At 50.7% G+C, this 22208-nt stretch overlaps 1 protein-coding gene across 1 annotated transcript in view; it reads left to right on the top strand.

Annotated features, from left to right (window-relative positions):
• Positions 1-12241: 12241 nt before the first annotated feature.
• Positions 12242-22208, top strand: part of GFPT2 (glutamine-fructose-6-phosphate transaminase 2) — a 45448-nt gene continuing 35481 nt past the window's right edge. Inside the window, exon 1 of the mRNA XM_082837163.1 lies at positions 12242-12341. Coding sequence (XP_082693289.1) covers positions 12335-12341 — 7 coding nt within the window. The 5' untranslated portion in view covers positions 12242-12334. The remainder of the gene's footprint in view (positions 12342-22208) is intronic.

The following is a 22208-nucleotide window of genomic DNA, read 5'->3' as shown; positions in this document are numbered from 1 at the left end:
ATTGGCCCAGAAGGCCTCGGAGTTCCCAAAGCCAGCCATAGCCTGACTCACCCAAACTCTGTACACAAGCAACACACAGCTTATTTTCTTCATCTGTTAATGACAAGATGAAAATCCAAAAATCCTGTTGATCTGGGAGGGGTGACAGAAAGGCCATCTGGCCAACACCCATCCCCATGCCAGTGATCTTCCATTTCCCAGCTGTGTTTTTAGGAGAAGATAAATAAGACTCCAAAAGCTGCCAATAGGGTGGCTCTGCAACTGTCCTTGGCACTGACCCCACAGAGAGCCCCCAGTGATTATGCTCCCTTGCCCTGGCTGGAGCCCCACCCATTGGTCCCTGCTGGGGCCACTTTAGTTCAGATCATGGTGCAGCAGCAACAGTAGACCCCTTTCCATGGATGGCCTAGCCTCTGCCTGGGCTATAGCTCTCAGACCCTCTCTGGGCTTCCCCACTGTCCTCTGAGCACCTACCCTATGCTTCATGGTTTGCAGAGCCCATCCTCATCTGTACTCATAACTGCACAGGAGCTATTATTTCTAGCCCCTTTTTACAGATGAGAAAACCGAGGCTCAGGAAGATGAAGGGGCTTACAGGGTCATAGGCCAGCAAGAGGGAGCACCAGAAGTCTGATCAAACCTCTGGATTTGGATTCCTTGGCATTCTCTCCCTTTCCCCTTACACCCTCCATCTCTTCAAATCCAAGTCCCCAACTCCAAACCCTGTCTCCAGCATAGTCCCCTCTCTGAGCTCCAGACTCATGTCCCACAACTTATAGACCCCTCTGCTGGGTGCAGGTGTCCTCAGTCACCTCAGATTCAACAGGGCCCAAACAGTTGTCCTCACCCCACTCACCCTGCTATCATCTTGTATTCCAAAGACCAGCAAATTATTCTCCCGTTGCCTCTAGAGCTGAATACTGTGGGCCATACCAAGGCTCTCTTTCTCCCCACTATCCTCTTCTTGTAACTCTGCCTGGGCAACCCCCCAGGTCTCCCGCTCACCTCTCCTGTCACCCCAGGCCTGCACTGAACCTACCCACCCAGCCTCCTACTGCTGCAGAGATCTTTCTAAAGTGCAAAGCCCACTGCGTCACTTCTGCTTAAGGATTTCCACTGAGCCTCTGTGAAGTTCTGAACTTCTGACTGAACTTCAGAAAGCATTTTTATGATTCTCAGCTGATTGAAGATCTTATTTATATTTTTCAATTGTATACTTTTTTTCCAAGCTGAGGAAAACATCGGCCATCTAGGAAATGGCCCATCCTACAGCTTAAGTATAGTCAGGGTGTTCAACATCACTTCACTTGAAGTTGGAAGCATTTGTTTTTGAAGTTGTACATAGTAATAATATGTCATTGTAGATGTTGAAACATTTCTATGGTACTAAAAGTTGTATTTTATAAAAAATTAAATTTTTTAAGAAAATAATTGGACAGTAAAATAAACTTTTCTCCTTGTACCCCCCAAAACAACAACAACAGAGGAAACCCCAGGCCCCTGTGCTCCACCTGAGATCTGGTTCCACCTGGGTGGGCTTCCAACATACCTCTCTTCTGCCTTACCTGTCCTACCAGTTTGTGAGAGACAAAAGGCTACCCCATTAGCCATGCCCGTAGTCTGGTAACAGCACCTCAGATTTTACTTTGGTATGTCCACCCCTACCCTCACTCCCTCAGACACTCAGCAAGTGTGATGGATGGATGTGGACCACCCAGCATCTTCCCCCTTTCCCATCTGGGGACCTTCCCTTTTACCTCTCATTCCAGGTGGCTCTGGGTTGAACCCTAGTCCCCAGCTCCCAGTTCAGGTCCATGACTGGGGAAGTGAACTCACTTCTCACCCCTCACCAGGGTCGCTCATTTTATAGACCCCAGCCACCAGGAGAGGGCACCTGTCTGAGCCCTGAGACCGCCCAAAGGCAGGCTGAGTGGAAGACAGCATCATGAAGACACTGTTTGAGCCCCCGGATCTACTTTCAGGAACAGGAAACTTCCTTTCTTTATTGCTTAAGCTGATGTTGTAGTCAGATCAGGCTGCTATAACAAAATCACTGTAGACCAGGTGGTTTAAACAGCAGACATTTATTTTTCAGAGTTCTGGAAGCTAGAAGTCAAGATCAAGCTGCTGGCAGATTTGATTCTTCTGGTTCCTGGTGAAAAACCCTATTCCTGGCATGAAGACAACTGCTTCTCAGTGCCCTCACACGGCCTTTTCTTTGGTGCATGTGCATGGAGGGAAAGAACGTTCTCTCTTCCTCTTCTTGTGAGGGCATTTATCCCTCAGGAGGATCCCACCCTCAGTGACCCTTGCTAAACCTGGTCACTTCGTAAGGGCCCCACCTCCAAACACCATCACTGAAGGTCAGGGCTTCAACATATGAATTTGGGGGGACACAATTCCGTCAAACGTCCAGTTTGAGGTATTTTCCTTCTCCATGAACTGAGCAGAGGCCTGAGGCCTGCGCTGTGTGGGACTCCAGGGTTGGTGACAGAAGGCAGGAGGCAGGCTCAGGCAAGAGCCCTGTGCTTAGCAGAGACCTCAGAGGTCCCATCACAATGAGATGTCAAGGTGCCCAGTCAGAGGATTATAGGGATTTCCTTGTTGATAAATGAGAGAACACAGCGTCACGTCCCAATCATCTTCAGTCAGCCAGGTATGAAAGGCACCTGGCACAAAGTCACATGATAGCCAGGACCCCTGGCAGGGGCAGTCACCACAACCTGCCTGTGTGATTAGAGAGCTAAGACAGGGTTAGCATGTCCCTTCTAGGAAAGGCTTCTGTGGTTAACTGTTATCAGTGTCTCGACCACGATTCCACATATGCACGTGGACATGCCCGGCTGGAGGCAAGGGATTCTGATGTCAACCTGTTTTCAGTTATTTTTGCTCACCTGTGTCTGCAGACCCATGAGCATTTCCAAAATATTTCACTCCACAGACTGAGCCCAGTCAGCTTCAGGACATGGGATGATTTGCACCCCTGTAGGACACAGAGGCTCTTGTTCTCCTTGCCCCAGCTTCTCTGCTGAGGCGCTGGCCGGCCAGGCAGGCTGTGCCAAGAAGGCCAAGACCTCAGCTCAGCAAGCACGCAGGTGAGGGAAGTGCCAGGGACCACCAAGAAGAGCTGGTGGTATAGGTGATGCTGGCCCCATCATACCCCATGGGCACTTTTCCTCCCCAATGAGCCTCTGAGGGCCCCAGAATTCAGGGACCTGCATGTGCCCCACAACCCTCAGACTCACAGCACCAGCTAGGCCTGAGTCACAGACCTGCCATCGGCCACTTTCCAGCCAGGACAGAAGACCCACACTGCTACTCCCAGGCGAGGGGCCAGCCTCTCTGCTCCCCAGGAACACCTAAGCCTTAAGGACAAGGAGCCTTTCCTGCCAGCCTTGGAGGCTCTTGATTTTATTTTTGAAGGGAATGATGAAAATGTTCTCAAATTGATTGTGGTGATGGTTGCACAACTCTGTGCATAAGTTTAAAATCATTGAATTGTATGCTTTACACTAGTGAGTTGCGTGGCGTGTGAATTATATCAATAAAATTATATCTCAATAAAACTTTGCTTCAATATGAAGCAAAACACAATAAGGATTACACACTACATAGCATCTTTGTAGCCCTCTTTTCTACTGAACCACCTAGGCTGTACATACCTGTGCTGCCGTTTCATAGTGGATACTTTCCACTCTTCATGTAACCAGTCCCCTGTCTATATATATTGCCAAATTTTTCTCTAGAAAGTTGTATTCATTGACACTTTCTCAGGCAGTATGTGAGAGTGCCTGCTGTCTTCATCTTATGGAAGAAGAGATTGCCTTACTCAATACCACACCATGAGGCTGCAGAAAGCTAGGGCTTATAGCTAGCCAGCCCAACTCTGGGGCCAGTGTCTTCTCTGCTGTCACAGCTGCCTCTGGCTTGCACTGGCATCTCCATTCCCTCCTGGTCTCCACATCTCCTGCCTGCTCCAGACCCTGGGGTGCTGCTTTTCCAGTAGCATGTGGTCCCCACACAGCCTACTCTGTCTGCTCTGAGCCAGGCGGGAGACAGACATCCAAAGGAGCAGCTACGCAGGGCCCGGCAGGGTGTAAAAACACTTGCTGGTTTCAGACCATCCCAAGTGGTGGAGGCAAAGGTGTGGGGGAGATTTTGTATGTTTTATGGATTACAAATTTAAAAGTCTTAGAGATGTATAACACAAAGGCACTGTGTAGACATTGTTAGTATACTGATTTGAATCAACAAGTTATAAAAAAACATTTTTGAGACAATCAAGGAATATTGACTGCATTCCAACAAACATCAATGTTGAAAATAAGTAAGTATCTGATAATATTAAGGTATTGCTGTTAATTTTGCTTGGTGTAATAATGGAACTGAAGTCATAGAGTTTTTATTTGTAAATATACATAACGAATTATAAACAAATCAAATCATATCAGTACTTGTTCCAGCAGAACAAAAGCTGAAGGGATAGGTGAGACAAGGTCAGCTACATGTTGGTAATTCTTGACTCTGAGTGATAAGTACTTGGGGATTCATTAGACTATTTTTGAAATTTTTCATAATGAAAATATGTGTATAATATGTGTTCATATCTGCTAAGATCAAAAAGATTTTCTAAATATAGTATTGTTAAGGAAAGGAAGTTAAAAACTGCACAATCTGGTTTCCATTTGCAGGAAAAGGAAGAGCATTTTTTGAGATGGGTTATTTCAGAACATATGTAAGACATTGCCATGCCAGCAAAATGGGGAGCCCTGCTTTATTGTCCCGTTTGTCTTGTCTCTGAAGGAGGTGTTTTCACCAGTAGAGGCATCAAGTTCTTTCTTTGTGTCAGCTCAGGCTGCATAGAGTAAATCTCTGTCCCTAGCAACAGAGCCACTTCACTAATGCAAAGGTGGAGAACAGACACCCAGCCAGGGCTCCTGCATTCTCTGGCAGCTGGTTTCCTGGAGCACCGTAAGGTGTTAGACCCCCAGCTCCCCATATTGCACAGAAAGTCGAAGTTTCGGTAACAGTTGGCTCACAGGTTATATAAATAGGTGGTGGTGCTACCTGCATCCTGTGAGAACCCTCAGTGCATTTCACAAAGATCAGTACTTGGAGGACAGAAGGACCTGCCCCCACAGTGTACTGCACGGGAAGGTAGTGAATGCCTATTCAGTGAATGAGCAGGCTGCCTGGAACCCTCCAAGCAGGGGCCAAGGAGAGGGCACACAGGGCAGTAGTCCTTGTGGGCAAGGGTCAACCTCACCAGCTAAGGCAGGACCCCTACCCAAGCAAGGACAACGTGCCTAAGAAGTCCAGGCATGCACAACTTCAGGCAGAACTGGGTCCACGTGCACAGATCTGTTTTCCTCTATTTTATTTCCAATCCTGGATTTTCCCCACCGGGGTCAATCTGGTTACAAATGACATTCCAGCCTTACATTCTAATACCTTAGTAAATTCACAGGAAACAAAGTCCCTCTTTTCTGATGGGTCCAGCAAAACTCCTCCAGTATGACACTCACTGGTTCTCATAGACCTGATTTAGGCCCCTTGTCCAGCCCAGACCCACCCCTGTGTTCAGAATATGGTGTCCTCATTATCCAGACCTGGGTCATGTGCTTACCCCGGGAGCCAGGTAGCAAGCCAGCCCTTGTGATCCAAAAGGCTGAGAGTAGAGAAGGGGTAATTCCACAGAGGAATCCAGGGTGTTGTCCCCAAAGGGGAGGGAAACAGGCCCAGATGTCTCCTCTGCCCATCGGTTACTCCAGAAGGCACCTTTGTCTGCCTACCTAGTGAACACCCAGACAGTCCCTCCCTGAAGTCTCCTTCCTGCGCCAGCAGGGTCTGGGAAGGTCTCACATCCCACTGCCTCAACAAACATGTAAATAAGGACACACATGGGTCAGGAGTAGCTCCAGTAATGCCCTGGGGTCCGGTCCCCTGCCTGGTGGGATTGGACTGACCCTTATGTAGGATGCCCTCCATCGCCCTGCAGGGTGGCCCACCCAGAAGCACCCCCTCTCCACTGATGGAGAGGGAAACCATCAATGAAACTTTCCATGGAGAGTCCTGGACCCCGCACCTGGGAAGTCCTGGACCCCGCACCTCCACCTTCCGTCCTTTCTCGGGGCTCTAAGAATCACAGACAAATGCTGCTGCTAGACTGAACGACTTGGAGGGACACTAACCCTTGGAGAGCCCCCTTCTTCACTCCCCCACCCCCACCTGGGAAGCTGTAGGATATCAGCAGTGTGAAGGAGTATCTGGCCCGCCTGCCTTTGGGGCCAGGCAGGAAACCCAGGCAGGTAGGACAGGCAGCACCAGCCTAGGAGGAGAGACAGGGAGAATGTGGGGGTCAACCTCTTCTCAGGACACTGCCACACTCAGTGATGGGCAACTGATCCTCAGCGTGGGGCCCGGATGGCCAGCTCTTCTAATTGGTCACAAGAAACTGGAAATCCAGGGCACAGCCTGGGCCCTTTTTAATCTCGGTTTAGTAGAGGGGAAAGCAAGGAGACAAGAATGCATATCAGAGTCTCTGCAGGGATCGGTGGCAGCTAGAGTGACCAACTGTCACAGTTTACCCAGAATTGAGGGGTTCCCAGAATGTGGCAACGTCAGTGCTAAAACCACAACAGTCCCAGGCAAACTCAAACAGCCCAGGTCACCCTGGGTTGTGCCCTTGGACAGAGGGATTCAGAGCATTTCCTGAAGGGAATGTGCAGGGTTAAGGAGACCAGTAGGGCTGGGTCAGCTTCAGGGGGTACTCAGCCCAAGCATAACCACTCTGTCAGGAGCCAGAGAGGGCAGCTATGGGAGAGGCCACCAGACAGAACCTGAGGCCTTGGGGAGAGGATGGCTATCCTGACCGTACCCCCCACCCCAGGCCTCCTGCTCAGTTTCTCCCCCTGGCTAGAGCCAACCAGAAGTCAGAGGGCTTGGGACCCCAGATGAAGGCCAGCTTCCCAGGGCACAGAGCAGGGGGAGGGATGAAGAGTGAATCTGGTGCCTTTTTGTCTCTGAGATGCTTGCCTGAAATAATATACTGCTTGGCGTGGGTTGAGCTCTGGTAGTGCCATGCAGGCGTTACCATCACCAGCTCCTGTGTCTTGGCCAGAGAGCCTCCAAGGCCTGCACTCTGTGGGGTGGACCTGCTGCTCACCCCTCACTGCCATCCCACAGCCAATGCTTGATGCAACCTCAGATTTTTGCTCATCCCGCACAGACCCACACCCTCTCCTGGCCAAGCAGAGCAGAGACCCAGCTTTCTCTGGGTGCAATGGCACCAGAGGTACATCGGGTACAAGGCTGGCATCCCTGGTCAAATCCAGTCTTCACAGGACAATCTGAAATTCTTTCTAATCAGAATTCAAGCATCAGCTATGAAACAATTTTTGCAGTAAGGTGTTTTGCCAAAAGCCCGCTTTGGTTTCAATGTTTGTTGGATCTGCTGGCAAAATAACCACTCGTTTCACACAACTGAACAGCTTTAATTAATTTTTTAATAGAAGATTATTAATTTATATAACTTCAATATACAGTCATTAGAAGGGGAAAACGTATGAGAGACATAACAGAGTATAAATCACCAGATTGGGCTGACACCTACATCCAGATTCAAACAGCAGCTGGGAAGTCCCGCGTAACAGCAATCTGGAGTCCCAACTGGGAGGGATCCTGGGCGGTGTGTCCACCCCACAGGTGAGACTTCAAATTGCAGTTCTCGGGACTTCCGTTTATAATCCCAGGTCGCAAACTGTTATCATCAGTTTGCGCGCAAAAACGCAGCTTTGATTCAATCATAACAATGCTGTTGGTTTCAACGTGTGAGTCACAAGATTTTCTAGACCTGGGGGGACTGGCCAGGTCCCCAGGGCTCAAGAAGTTCTAAGACCCACTCCCTTTCTTATCGTAAGTGCTGCTTGACTTGTTTATAACAATTGTGTGTGAGCAGGCACGCAGTCCAGGCAGGGTCACAGGTTGGTCAGAGGCCTACTTCTGCCTCTGAAGCCTGAACAAGACTACTTTACTAGTTTTCCCAACATAGGGCCATGTTGTTGTTTAAATAATGACTATATATGCAAAAAAAAAGAGCGTTTGTAGTGGGGGCAGAGGGAGGTGGCATAAAACGTTGACAGTGATCAACCCTTAAAAATTTTTTTATTCTGTATTTCCTAAAATGGATATGTATTTCTTCCAAAGAATGAAGTTATAAAGATTTATAATTAGCCCTATTTTTTAAGAAATTAACTTACAATTATAAAAGAATACACAAGTTCAGCCTTGTGGCAGACCTCCTCCTCAGTACCTGCAGGAGAGAGAAGGTGAAAAAAGTTCTCCAAGGAACTCCTCAGGAAGGTCACCTCTGTGCAGCCCCAGCCTGTGCTGAAAGGGTGGTCTTCTCTTGCCTCAGACCTGGGGTGAGGTGGGGGTGGAGTGGAACCATCTGGCAGCCAAAACTTGAGCTGCACAACCCTCCCTCTTTCCCATGCCCTAGCCAAGCTTGAGGCCTTCCTCCCCCAGGCCCTCCCTCTGTGGAAGGATTTCTGCCTCACTTTCCCACCCAGCTCACCATTTTTGGCTGTCCTTGAACCCTGGCCCTTGGCCAGTCTCTCAGACTCTCCCTAGCCATGGGCTTTTTGTACCCCACTCATCCCCCATCCACCTACCCCAGCTCCCAGGAGGGAGGGGGTGGAGGGCTGGAGGGTGGCTTCCTGCCCCACAACCAGGTCTGGTCTCATGCTTTGCTGCTCCTTGTTCTCCCCATCTCAAGTCTGAGCCGAGGCCCAGCTGTCCTGAGTCAGGGTACTCCATCTAGGTATGACATCTAAGGTCTGGCCCAGGCTCCCTGAACCTCATCTGCTGTGGGGACCACTCAAGGTGCCCTTAGAATCTTGTGCCTGCCCCCAGATGCAGTGATCCAATACAGGGCTCCCAGATGCAAGCACCAGTACCCTGCATCCCCAGCTCCCTGGACCCTCCCGAGGCTTGGGAAGCACTGTATTCCACAGCTCTGGGCAGGGCTGGGTCTCTGGACAAAAGGAGTCAATATCGAGGTCTGCCTGGCATTTCTGCTCCCAGAGGGGTACAAAGAGATAAGGAAGAACAGGTCATCATCCCAGGTTGCCCAGTGGCCACAGCCCAGCTGGGGCAGTTGGAAACGGGGGGCAAGGCCCCTGATGGGAGTCCTTGGGAGCTAGTAACAGCCCAGCCAGAACTCCTGCAGGAGTTAGAGAGTGGCCTTCACCATACCACAACCCTGTAACACTCCCTATGCCCCAGCAGAAATGTCAAAGGGAAAACAGCTGAACAGGGCTTATATCAGCCTTCAGGAGATAGCAGGCACCTTCTTTGTCTTCCAGAACAGCCATGGGACTCAGCTGTACTGTGTATGGGGTGCAGGAGAGCAGATCTTTGGGTTGTTTGGGAGAAACTAGATCAATGAGCAAATCTTCTGACTATAAAAGTTGGCTTGAGGTTGGAAAAAATGTGCAGGTGAAGAAGCCATGTCTGTGGCTGCAGTTTGCAATCCCAGTGTGAGGTCCCACCCTGCTGGCCAGAGGGGTCAAGGTCACTCCTAACAAGTGGGGTCAGAGCTAGCCAGGGTGATCAGTCTGGGCACTAGACACCTAGCACCCACTGGGAGTAAGCTCAGAGCCCTGCTCCACCACGCCCTGTGGGCTTCTGGCTCCAGCTCCTCAGGCTCACCCTTCTGGAAGCACAGGTATGGGGCCAGGCTGGGGAAGGTGTCTATGCATGGTCCCACATCCTCCCTCCTCTGAGAGGGACCAAGCCTTGGTCTCCAGATCCAGACCAGCCCCCCACTTCCTGGCTTTGTGACTTTGGTCAGATTGCTTAATTTCATCAAACCTCAGGGGACTCCTGGGCTGCAACCAGACAGGTCCCAGACACAAGGCGAGAGCAGGAAGGGGCTCCAGCCAGCAAGACCTTATGGGCTGGGGCCACCAGCTGCCTAATTGCTCCCCTGGGCCTCAGATCCCAGTTCCGACAGGTTGAAGGAATCAGGACTCTACTTGGTTGCAAATGATAGAAGTCACTTCAGAGTGCCTCAAGTGAAGATGGTAATTTATTGAGCTCTGATACTGAGAAGCCTAGCGATAGATCCTGGCTTCAGGCCCGGGTGAACCCAGGGCTCCAAAAATGTTTATCTTTCTCCATTTTAGGGATTTGCTTTGCTCTGGATTCTTCAGTCTCAGACAGCCTCTCCCCACCCAACCCCAAAGGTGACAAGAAGGTCCCCGGCATCACCACTCTACCCTCTAGCCAGCTGTGCCACTGGGCAAGGGACAAGCTCATCTTTTCTGCTGATTTTCCCATGTCCATAAGCAGATTGACAAGGGCCCAGCATGGGCCACACACTAATCCCTGAACCAATGCCAGGGCCAGGGGTATCTAGTGGTTATGTAGCCAGGCCCAGGCCACTGTCCTCCCAAAGGTCTCTCAGGGGCTGGTCCCCAAGGCAGGGCAGCAGTTGCAGATACCTCCACAGGGGTCCTAGCATTCATGCTCCTCTGCACCAGAGAGCTGTGAATCCCCGAGGAGGATAGGGGGCAGATGTGGACCCTGCTAGGACCTCAGGGTTCCTGCTGTCTTGGTGCTAGAAGAGGGCCTAAGAATATCATCCTATCCCCACCGCAGTTACAGAGTGTAGAGGCCCTGGGGCAGAACAGCCTGATCTCCCAACTCAAGCTCTAGCCCTCAGCCATGGGACCTTTGCACATACCAGTACCTCCCTTTTCAAGTCTGTTAACTTCCTCTGGCAACTGCCCTGACTCTATACTGACCTGCACCAGCCCCACCCTCAGGCCCAGCCAACTTCCAGGCAGCCTGGAACCCTCCCCATCAGCCAGGTCTGTCCCTCCTCCTTATATCCCACTTGGAACCATCTGGCTCTCTGTGACACTAGACTAAGTGTCTGCTGCCCACCACTTTTTAAGTGCCACAAGGGCCCAAGCTGGATCTATTTTCACTCACCATTAGGTCCCTAGTACCAGGACAGGCATGAAGCCGGCTGCTTAGGAAAGAGGGAACGAGTGAGTGAAAGTTGACAGTGCACTGTGGAGGTTGAGAAGCAAATGCGGCAGCTCCTGAACCAGCTCTGCTGTTTCCTAGCAGGATTACTCAACCAACCCGCTCCTTACTGTCGCTGAGCCTCAGTTTCCTCAAAGGTCCAATGTGTGCAATAAATGCCTACTCCTGCCAGGGCCTGCAGAGCCTTGTGAAGCTAGAGACGGATTACATTAGGAAAAATGCTCTAGAGAAGACGTAAAAAGCTTCGTTTTTTCTCTAACACAACTGAAGAGTATCTGTTTAGAATTTCAGGACTTTTTTTTTTTAAGTAAAATAAAAAACACCAGATGGCTTCGAAGTACGCAAATGTTGGGCCAGTTCTCGTGACCTTCCTCGTGAGACCCAGCCCAAAGTACAGGGGGAAGGGGAGGGGGCAGCCGGTAACCAGGCGGGGGAACGCAGGCATCTGTGACTCACGGCGGGGCCAGATTAGGGCTCCTGAGATTAGGCCGGCGGAGCGCAGGCCAGCTGCGCGGAGAAGTCAACCAGCGCCCCTCTGGGAGGAGGCGGCTTCCTGGGTTCCCCCAGCTTTGCTCAAAACTTGGGGAATCCCGGCCTCCGACTTCCGGCTCTGCAATAAATCCCAGGTTCGAGTTCTGACACCGCCTCGGCTGCCCAATTTTGGCAAAGTCCCTTTCCATCTCTGGGCCTACCTTGTGCTGCGTCTCTGGTGCCCTGAGAGGAGTCTGGCACACAGAGGGGTGCACACCCGGAACACGTGTTATTATGCCCGATATTGTACTCCGTGACTTACACAGACTGCCTTAAACAACATTACGACCCGGGAGGTAGGTTCCATTGTTATCCCTATTCTACAGACAGGAAGGCTGAAGCGCAGAGCGATTCAGTCCCCTGCCCAAGGTCCCACGTCTACTCACTGGTTGAGTCTGGGTCTGAACTCAGGAAGCGTGCTGCCCCCACCGGCCCGTTTCCAGAATCTAACGCCGGACGCCCACGTGCTACAGCCGGGACTTGCGCCTGGGAGCCGCCCCTAGCCCGCTGCCCAGACTCCTGGGGGCCAAGTGCCCGCCGTTGTCACGACAACCGGGGGCCAATGGGAAGCGGGCAGGCGGGAGGAGGCCACGCCTCGACCCCGCCCCTGGAGGAGGGCTATGAGCTATAAGGGCCAGAGGCCGAGCGGCGGGAGCTAGAGTCCAGGAGCGCGAGGTGCGCACGGGGCTGTGCAGTGTCAGCTGAGAGTAGAGGCCGAGAGCTGGCAAGGGTGTGAGGAGCGGCCAAGATGTGTGGTGAGTGCAGCGCCCACCTGCGGCCCCCTCCGTGGCGGCCGCGGGTTCCGGCGCCCCGGCCTCTCAGAGCCTGGGCCCAAGAGCCGGGCCCTGGGGACTGGAGATGGCGCGAGATGGGGGCGTCGATTTGCCCTGGTCCCCGACAGAGGGGCTTTCACGGGCTGGGCCTGCTTCCCCTTGCCCCGGCCGCCGAGTGGGTGTCCCAAGGAGGGGTGAAGGGGAGGGTGCTCAACCCCGTTCTCGAACGCACAGAGGGGAGGGAGTTGGTCCTGTCCTAGGCCTGGACCCTCGAAACACAGAGGTGTGTCCGCACCCCATGTCCAGTGAGGAAAGCGTCCCCAAGTCGCCCACAAGGCGGCCAGGCGCAAGCTAGCGCGCATCCCGGGCGCGGGGTGCCCAACGCGGCTCTTAGCCCATCGTGAACACCGATGAGAGGCGACCACACCTGCACCGTCCCCGTGGTGTCGAGAGCAGCCCCTCGTGCGCTCGGGAAGGGCCTGTGCGTCCTCTTCGCGTCCCAAAATGAACTTCTTGTCCCTAGAAGGGTTGATTCCGGATTGCCGCCTCTTCGCTGGAAAGAGCTCTCGGCGAGGCGCGGGGAAGAAGCAGCACCTACCGCCGAGCTTCGGGCGGAATCTGGGAGAGGGAGCCCTGGACTGGGAGCGGGGTCGGGCCCCGGCGTCTCGAATACCGCGGTGACTGGGCGCGGTCCCTCAAGGCTGCGGGACGGTGGGGAGGGCGGCCCGGCCCTGCGCGCACATCTGCAATTCCTTACTCTCCTTGCTGGACCGCCTCCGCTGGCTGGGGAGAGGGCCGAGAACTTCTGCTGGGACAAAAGGTCACTGTGCATTTTTTTTTTTTTTTTTCCTTGAGTGGGATTCAGTTTCCCATTCCAGCCTCCTGTGGCTGGAGGACCTGGTGGAACTTTTGAAGCCATGAAAGGCCTCTGTCTGACCGTGCTCAGGGCTGCTGGGGTCGGGTGTGCCAGCAGTGAGCCGTGGGCCAAGGTCTGTACAGGCCTTGTTTCTGAGGCCAGGCGCTCCTGAAAAAGTGAAAAAGGACAGACTGACCAAGGAGCAGGCAGCTGACTTTTGGGGTGCAGCCTTCCCCAGGCCAAGCAGACATCAATTTAAATTCCTGAACCCTCAGCAAAAATGTCAGTACTCCTGAGTGTCATTGGTAATGTACATATAGGGCTGCCGGTAGGCATTCCTGGGGAGAGAGATAAGGCAAAGGTGGCAATTTTGCCAAGAAGCTTTGGGTTCCAAACTCCTTAGTGTGGCATTCAAGGCCCTTGGCCACCTGGTGGTCTTAGAGCCAGACTGGTGCACCAAGACCCTCCCACTGGGTCTGCCCCTCCAGCATGAGCAGCTTCCCTCCTTCCTCCTCTCAGATGCCCTCCGCCCCTACCACCACCCTAGCCATCCTGCTTCCTATGTATACCCACCTTTCTCTGTTGTCCTTCTGAGCCTGGGGGCGCTCAGACTCTCAATTCTGAGTTTGTTCCGCTTTCTTAAAGGGCTGCTGTGTTTTTGGCCCCTAGGGAAAGGATGAGCTTTGGTTTGTAACTACCTGTGTCCTCCCAACAGGGCTCCCTGCTGGCACACCCCACCCTCCAGTCCTCAGTGAAGTCTGGGAGTCTTGTGGAATTCCTGCATGGGAAAGTTATTTCCTTTTCAAGTAGCCAAGAGAAAGTCTCAGCTGGGTGCTAATGTGCCTTTAACATCTTTCTGACACTTGCTGGAGCACCCCTTGCACGGAGGAAGCTGTCCTGGGCTCAGAGCTCAGAGCAGCAGATGGCTAAAATTGAACCCATTGGTGTAGTTTGTTTGTGGGTTTTTTTTTTTTTTTTTGGATTATGATCTGTGTATATATGGCAAGTGATACTAGTTTTCCCTTATGTTTGTTTTCTTTTGTAATGAATTTATTTAAGTTTTAAAAACTTTGGTCAGTTTTATAGAAAAATATTAAAGAAATGATTGTGCTTTTGGTACAAGGATAGTACAAAAATTGTGAAGGTGCTCCTGGAATAAACCACTTACCTCTTCACTTTACATTTGGGGAAATTGAGGCCCAGAGAGGTCTGTGCATACCTTTGTCTGAGCAGTTGTTTTAGGTCTTTTCTCTGGACTGGCTGTAGCCCTGCTGGGCTTGAAGCCACCTCAGAGCTCAGATCTCTGGGGCTGGTTCCGCAGTGGTCAGCAGGGGTTGAGCTAAAGGCCTTTGCTTATCAGTTCCTGATGACCGGGCTCACAGTGCCTCCTGCTCTCCCTTGTCTTTGCTGCTTCTCCCACAGGAAGCTGGACCCAGTTCTAGTTGATCCTCCACACACTAAGCAGATCACCCTCAAAGTTTTAATGACCTGAGAGTTTATCTGAAGCAACACATAGGTACTCATGGGTGGTTTTGTTGACATCTGGGAATTGCTGGCATTTTGCTGACTTTCTGCTGATGAAAATGTTACTATATTCCCTCTCCCTCCCTACTTTCCCCACTCTAGAGAATAACTGCTCCTGGAGAGGCCCTGTTTTCCAGGCCCTGGGGCTCTGTGGGCATGGTCCTCCCCTCAGAGAAGGGGCAGGTAGTTGGAGGGGCAGTCCAGAGGCTGACCAGGGATAGAGTAACTCATGAGGTAAATGTTGCCATAGAGGGAAGACCTAGGGCACGAGCTGCAGCCTGGCAGCCCCATATCAAACCGGCAGCCAGACACCTTTCTGTTTGGTGCACAGAATTTAAACTTTTTTTTTTTAAAAATTATTGTAGTTACCAAATAACACAATTGGGAGGTTTCACATTAAATAGGTAGGATTTTGACTTCTCTTGAAAAAATCGAAGATGAGCAACTCTGAGTCCATGTTTCTGAATAGTTTACAGTGATCCCTGGGATGACAGGTGCAAGCTCCCCATTTCTCCCACCCTGACCCAGCTGCCCCACTCACTGATGGTACCTGATGGCCCCCATGCAGTCTGAGGTTGGGACCCCAGCACAGTGGAAGCAGAGACACTGACTTTCCCCAGAAGAGAGAGAGGGACCTGGGACAGTGTCACAGGCCTGATTTCAAGTATGAGCTCTACAGAGAGAAGAGGGTGATAGGTGTGCCAGGCTGAGGGCACAGCATATGGAAGGGCATGGCGGCATGTGTGCTTGGGGATGTGACAAAAAGGATTGCATGTCCCGTCTATGAATTCTTAAATCTTCCCTGTCCTTCATTACTACACTTAGTCATCTATGAGGCGGGAAAAAAAGACTTGAAGAAGAAAAAATTCTTAGTTTTTGCTAGAAGGTAAAGCCCTTGCCTTGAATTCATCATCTTTTGTATTAGCTCCTCTGACTGCTGTAACAAATTGCCACGAACTTGCTGATTTAAAACAACATAAATCTATTTTCTCACAGTTCTGAAGACTAGTTGTCCAACAATCAGTTTTACTGGGCCAAAATGGAGGTGCCAACAGGGCCCCACTTCCTCCAGAAGCTCTAGGGGAGAATCTGTTCCTTGACTCTTCCAGCTTCTGGTGGTTGCTGGCATTCTTTGGCTTGTGGCTACTCATTCCAGTCTCCTCTTCCATGGTAACATCACTTTCTCCTCTTCCATATTAAATCTCCTTCTGCTTCCCTTTTATAAGGACACTTGTGATTTCATTTAGGGCCCATCTGTATAATTTAGAATAGTCTCCCATATCAAGATCCTTAACTTAATCACATCTATAAAGACGCTTTTCCATTTACAGATAGATTCTAGGAGTTAAGACCTAATATTTTTGAGGACGATTATTCATCCTGCTACAGTTGGGTTCTTGCTTTCAGATGCCTTCTGCAAGAATAGTCCAGTGTTGCCAATCCCAGATGGCTACAAGAATGTTGACCAGAGGGCTACCAGCATCTGCACCACACACACCCAACTCCTCTGGTCCCAGTCAGAAGGTGAATGTAGGCATCAGTTAAATACCCGTCCTTCACTGGCATCATGCCACACACCCAGATGGACCAAATAGTGTTCATACTTTCTCTAAAAGTCAGTTCCCATGTCATATAAATATCTTGCATCTTGCTTTCCATGTGTGTACGTGATACCCTTCCCACTCATCTCTTCTCTGCAAGAAACAGGCATGGTTTTATTCCCCAGAATCAAGAGGGGCCAGGACACACACCCGCACCCACACACAGTGTGTTTACTGCACAGCAGTCTTTCAGGAGAACTTGTCAAATGCTTACGGGGACTCGCTTGCCTCTCGTCTTAGGTGAGGAAACAGCAATCCAGGGAGATTACTTGGCTCGGGAAAGCTCATCCTTTTGTCCCAAACTTCTTTTGGCTCTCAGAACCCTGTCATATTTGACACTCCCTTCCTCCTTATAACAGTTCAGTTCATGGATGGATGCCTCAGAAGAGACTGGACTGGAGTTGATGGGGCACAGACTCTGGGGTCAGGACGCCTAGCTTGTTGCCTCTCCAAGCCATAGGAGCCTTGAGAAACAGAGCCCCCTACACAGTAGTGTGCAGATAAATGTTTAACAACCGGCTCTTTGGTTTGCCAGTTTCTATGGTGTGAATACTCTCACCGTGGCTAATTTCAGGTCACCAGCATGAGGTCCTTGAGCATGGAGTTGGGAAGAGATGCACACAGTTGGCTCTTCGGAGCCAGTCTTAGCAGCTCTTTAACACCCCTGCCCCTACTTATGGGACTTTTATGGCACTCTCTGGAGGGCTGCAGAGAGGCCAGCTGGGCAGCCAGCCAGGCAGGGGCTCAGCATGGCCTCCACCCTCCTCCACATCCTCCTTCTCCCCCCGCCGCATCATCATGCCATTTCCCCATCAGTCTTATTCATCAGGGGTTTCCCGAGTTCTGAGAAACCTTCTGGACATTTTGTGATATAAGATTAGTAAATAGTGCTTTTAAATTGAGGAGTTATTTTTATATTTAGCAAAATTTGCTTATAAAGGAGTAGTAACTTGAGGTTACAAACACTCTTGGGAGAACGTTCTGAAGATTCATTAGGTACAAAGCCAAGTAATTTAATCTAGTCATCTGCCTCTTTTTAATTTTCAAAGGAAATATTTCACTGGAAAAAAAAAGTCTGGCTTTTTCATAGCTGAATTTGGCAGTTTGAACTTCTTTTTTTTTTCTTGAAAGTTTTTTTTAAGTACAATTAAGAGTATTTGTATGTTGCTTCCCCTTTGTTTTGGTGAAGCCCTAACGGGACAGGGACACCAGGAATTTTCTATTAAAAAGAAAAATGCCTTGCCCACATTTACTGCAGGAAGCAGAGTCCCCTGTTATCTCAGGGATTAGAGTGTTGTGGTAACTTGAACCCTTGGAGTCCCAAGGAGGCCTGAAACAGGGTAAGGCTGTCCCCAGAAGAGCCAACCCCCTCCTGACCCTGAGCCAGGCCTGGGGACTCCTCTGCTTTTGTGAGAGGACCCAGCTGAGCAATCTCCACCTTTACTCTTACTTCTGTGAGGAAGCAGCAGAAATTGTCCTTCCCACTTCATGAATAAAGTGGCCTTCCCCAGTCTGCACAAGGGAGGCCTGGACATCCAGAGAGGCCACAGCCTCCTTTTGCAGCCCTTGCTCCTGGCCCAGTGGCCTCCCTTTCCTCGGGGCCTCACCTGGAAGGGTATACTGCCCGCCTCCCCTGGCATGCCACACACACACTCAGGAATTTTATGAGGCATAAAACCAACTGGCCATGTCTTCCAATTTGGGACTTAGAATATTACCTAATCTCTAGTAGACTCACGGACTAAGGAGGTCAACCTCTTCAATTCTGAGAAGCATTGGATGGTGGTGGAAAGAGTGACCTTGGTCTGGAGAGGGTCCCATCCTGGCTGGGTGGTGACATAGCTCCAGTGGAGTGAGCCTTACTCTGTATGAGGTACAGGTGGTATCTCTGCCTGGGACTGTTCACCCTCAGTCACAGTGAGGGCAATGTCTTTCATTGGGAAGCTGATTCTTGGAAAGATGGAGAAGTTTTCCAAAACGATAGCCACAGAATCATAATGTGGACCCTAGCCCACCCACTGTAAACTTAGACCTTCTTCCCTCATCCTCTAGGCCCCAAACAATCCCTCCCCCCATCCAATACCCTGAGCACCCCAGGGGTTGTAGAGAAGGTTCCAGGAGTTCAGTGATCCTAGTTCTGGCTGGGAATCCAGAAACATTGCCCCTCCATCTTGTCATTGTCATTATCTGTCACTTGAAGGTCGAAGCTCCCCTACCTGCATGGATGGACCTCTGTGGTGCATTTGGTCCTGAGTTCCTACATGATCTCTCAAGCCATATTTGGAGGGAACATTAGAATTCCCAGACCCCCCCAAGGTGGGCTGGGTTAAGGAGCCACAGTCCCTTCTTAAAGGGCTCGTGTCCATCCTGCATCACATCTACAGTCTCTTCTGGAGTCCCTCTGAATTTATCTGGATTTTTCTACCTTTGGAACCTTTTCTCACTCACTTTTCCCATCAGTTTTAAGAGTGGGACCCTGAAAAGCTGTTTCGAAGCTCTGGATGCTAGGATGGCAGTGTAGGCAAGGGGTATACACTGAGCTGCAGTGGTTGGGCCAAGGCAGCCTCTGCCCCAGGGCTGGGCATCTCTCCAACCAACTTGGAGGTATTTCGCCATCCCTCTTGGTCAAGGGAGGTGTGTAGTGGGAGCCAGCCTTGCTGTGGTTGCCTCTGCCCTGTGAGGAGGGGCCTAGATGGGAAGAGAAAGGTGGAGTTAGAAGCAGGAATGTCCCGGGGAAGGAGTGACCTCCCAGGGGTCAGGGAAGGGTGTATCAACATGGCCTGGACCTCACCAGGGGAGCTCTGAGTGTGTCCATCAGAGGCCAGATGGGCATCTCCCCATGGGCCAGGCCCCCTCTGCAAGCTATTTCTCATCCCTTGGAGTAGGATTCTAAGACAGGTCTTATGCTAATTTGGGGGGCAGCAGTGATGAGCCCCCTGCAATCAGGTGGACCTGGTTGTGATTTACTCAACTCTTTGGACCTGGAGCCAGAGATGCCCTGTCTGTCCATGGGAACCACAGCCTGGATATAGGCATTGTGAGGATTAGACAAGATGAGGTTATGAAAGTATTGGCACATGGAAAGACTTCATGAGTGGTGATAGTGGTGGTTGTGATTTACTTTGCAATCCCACCCAGTGGAGTTCCGGGATCCTTCCCCAGGACCTGGTTCATTTATCTAGAAGGCTCTCCACTCTATTCCTAGGGTCCTCACAGTGCATGATGGTTGGGGGTGGGTAATGCTGGGGCATATACGCCTTTGTGCTTGAGTGTCTTAGGGTTACCTTTAGAGCAGTGCCTCACTGCCCTGGTGAAAGGAGCTAACACTCAGGGACACCAGACTCAGCACTACCCACCTCTCTTGCCTTTCTGTCCCTCGTGCTTACACTTGGGGGTTCTCTCTGCTTGTCCGTGGTTGAGGGTGGCTGTCTCCAGCCCAGCTCAAAGGTCACCTTCTCTGATCAACGCCCCCCACCAAATCCATTCATTTATTCATGTATTCATTCATTCAAAAAGTAGTTACTGAGCACCTAAAATGTACCAGGCTCTGTGCTGGGTTCTGGGAATATAGCAAGGAATAAGACAGATAAACAAGACACGTGTGGTCTCCATCCTCATGAAGGTTACAATCCAGTGGGGAGTCAGACAACAGACAAGAAGGGAAGTGCTATATAGGAAATAAACAGGGCCATGTAACTTTCTAAAAATCGGGAGAGGAGAAGGCCTGTGGGTGAGCTGTCGGCCACCTTTGCAGAGAGCCGGTCCAGGAGCCTTCTGCCCCTTTCCCACCTCTCAGCTCTCAGCCTCTCTGCCTGCAAGTCTCCTGAGGGGTCGGGTGGTCCCTGTGCATCATGTCCTCTCATGACTCGCCTTGCAAGGCCCCCTGACTGGTCTATCTTGGCACTTCGCAGCACGCAGCACAGTGATGAAGCCCCTGTGGGCCAGAGAAATGTTTATGGGTTGATTTACATCTTAATCAATCTGTAACCAGATCACACATTTGGTTTAATCATCATTTCCCCAAGTAGAAAGCCAAAAATAAATACCAGTAAACTGGTACTATTTTCCTTGTGGTTTTATTTAATGATAATTTCTCAAGGGCTTCCTCTGTGCTGTATACATACCTGCATTTGTGCTGCATGCTCCCCAGGAGGAGGAAGCTCTTTGCCTGCTCCATTTTCACAGATACAGACACTTACTATGCAGCAGGCACTGTTCCTCTTGCTTTACAAAGACTCCCATGAATTCTCACAACAACCCTAGGAAGTAGGTGCTGCCATCACCACGCTCCACTGGGAGTTCAGTGACTTGCTCCAGGCCACGCAGAAGCAAGGAGTGGGCTGGGATTTGAAATGGATATTTGGCGAAGGTGGTAGGCCATAGCTGCCACCCTCTGTGCTTCTTGCTGTTACAGACTAGTGAGCAGGCGAGGGAGGAGGAACCCAGGCGGGGTGACCCTGACCCTGTCTTTTTACGCACTGGACCGTGTGCTCAGACTGCTTTCTGCCTTCTCATGGCTGTTGTCCCTCCAGGTGAGCAGAGCTGGGGAGCCACGGTGAAGTTGATTGGGCTAGCTGACAATCCTGTACCCACCACTCTCTAATTCATAGAGCGGTACATGGTAACATACTACATACAGGCACATGGCAAAATATCCTGACTGTACAAAAGGGACACATGCAGTGGGAGAGGAGTTTCTGCCTTCTGTCCAGCACGCCCGTCAGTGGCAACCACTGCTCCTTGGGTCTTCCAGGAACACGCTATGTGTCTCCCTGCCCCACCTTGGGTAATTTACAGACGTTCTGCAGGCCACTTTTTTCCCTTGACACATCTTGGAGATGTAGCCTGTTTTCCAAGAGAACACACAGCTTCACCTTGTTCTCTGTATAGGGCTGCCTGCATGTGGCCCTACAGTGGCCACGTGTGGCCGTGCCACCACTTACCTGGGCCCTGCCAGGCATCAGGCTGTCCCCAGTCTTCAGCTATCACAGACAGCGCTGAGCAACTATCCTAATGCATGCACAGTTGAATCTCTGCACAGATATCTGTTGGAGACATTCCTAGAAGTGCAGAAGCTTTGTGCAACAGATGTGTACATTTTAATTTGAGAGATTGCCAAATTGCCTTCCAAAGAGAGTGTACAAATTTAAACTCTCACTTGTTGTCAAACTGGTGGATCTTTACTGATTTCATAGGTAAAAAATGGATTCTCACTGCAGCTTTTATTGCAGATGAATGGGATTCCAGAAGGGAATTCTGATATGAATAGCAAACAAAATTCCTGGGAAAGCAGCTTTATTCTATTCCATTATTTTTTTAAATAATAAGAGCACAGTATAGGTGCTGCTTTATTCACTTTCATGTGGTGGTGTGCAGGGAGAATCCAGCCAAGAGAGAGGAGAGAGACAGTGCTTAAAAGAATTTACTGAAAAGAGGTTGGTATGCAAGAGATTTCATGTTAAAAATTAGATTTATGCCTTCTTGCACAAAGACCTTGAAAACCACTTCTTGGCAGCCCCTCTCACCACAGTAATCAACCAAACGGTGCTTGAGTGGCTGCCAAGCCTCCCAGCTGGGTGTGGACACAGCTGGTGGTCCTGATGGCAAGGACCCTTTAGCCGTTCCAGCCAGTTCCAGCCCACCAGGGGCTCTGGCAGCAGCACCTCCCACCAAGGGGGCTGTTCTGGGTCTCAGAGCCAGAGATGCATAAGTGCCTGACGTGAGTTCAGAAGTGAAGTTTGTGTATGGTGTTAGGGAGTGTTCTAATCTCATACTTTTACATGTACCAGTCCAGTTTTCCCAGCACCACTTATTGAAGAGGCTGTCCTTTCTCCACCGTACATTCCTGCCTCCTTTATCAAAGATAAG

The sequence above is a fragment of the Leucopleurus acutus genome (genome assembly GCF_964270905.1).
Source record: "Leucopleurus acutus genome assembly, chromosome: 3".
NCBI lineage: Eukaryota > Metazoa > Chordata > Mammalia > Artiodactyla > Delphinidae > Leucopleurus > Leucopleurus acutus.
This window is presented reverse-complemented; position numbering and strand designations above follow the sequence as displayed.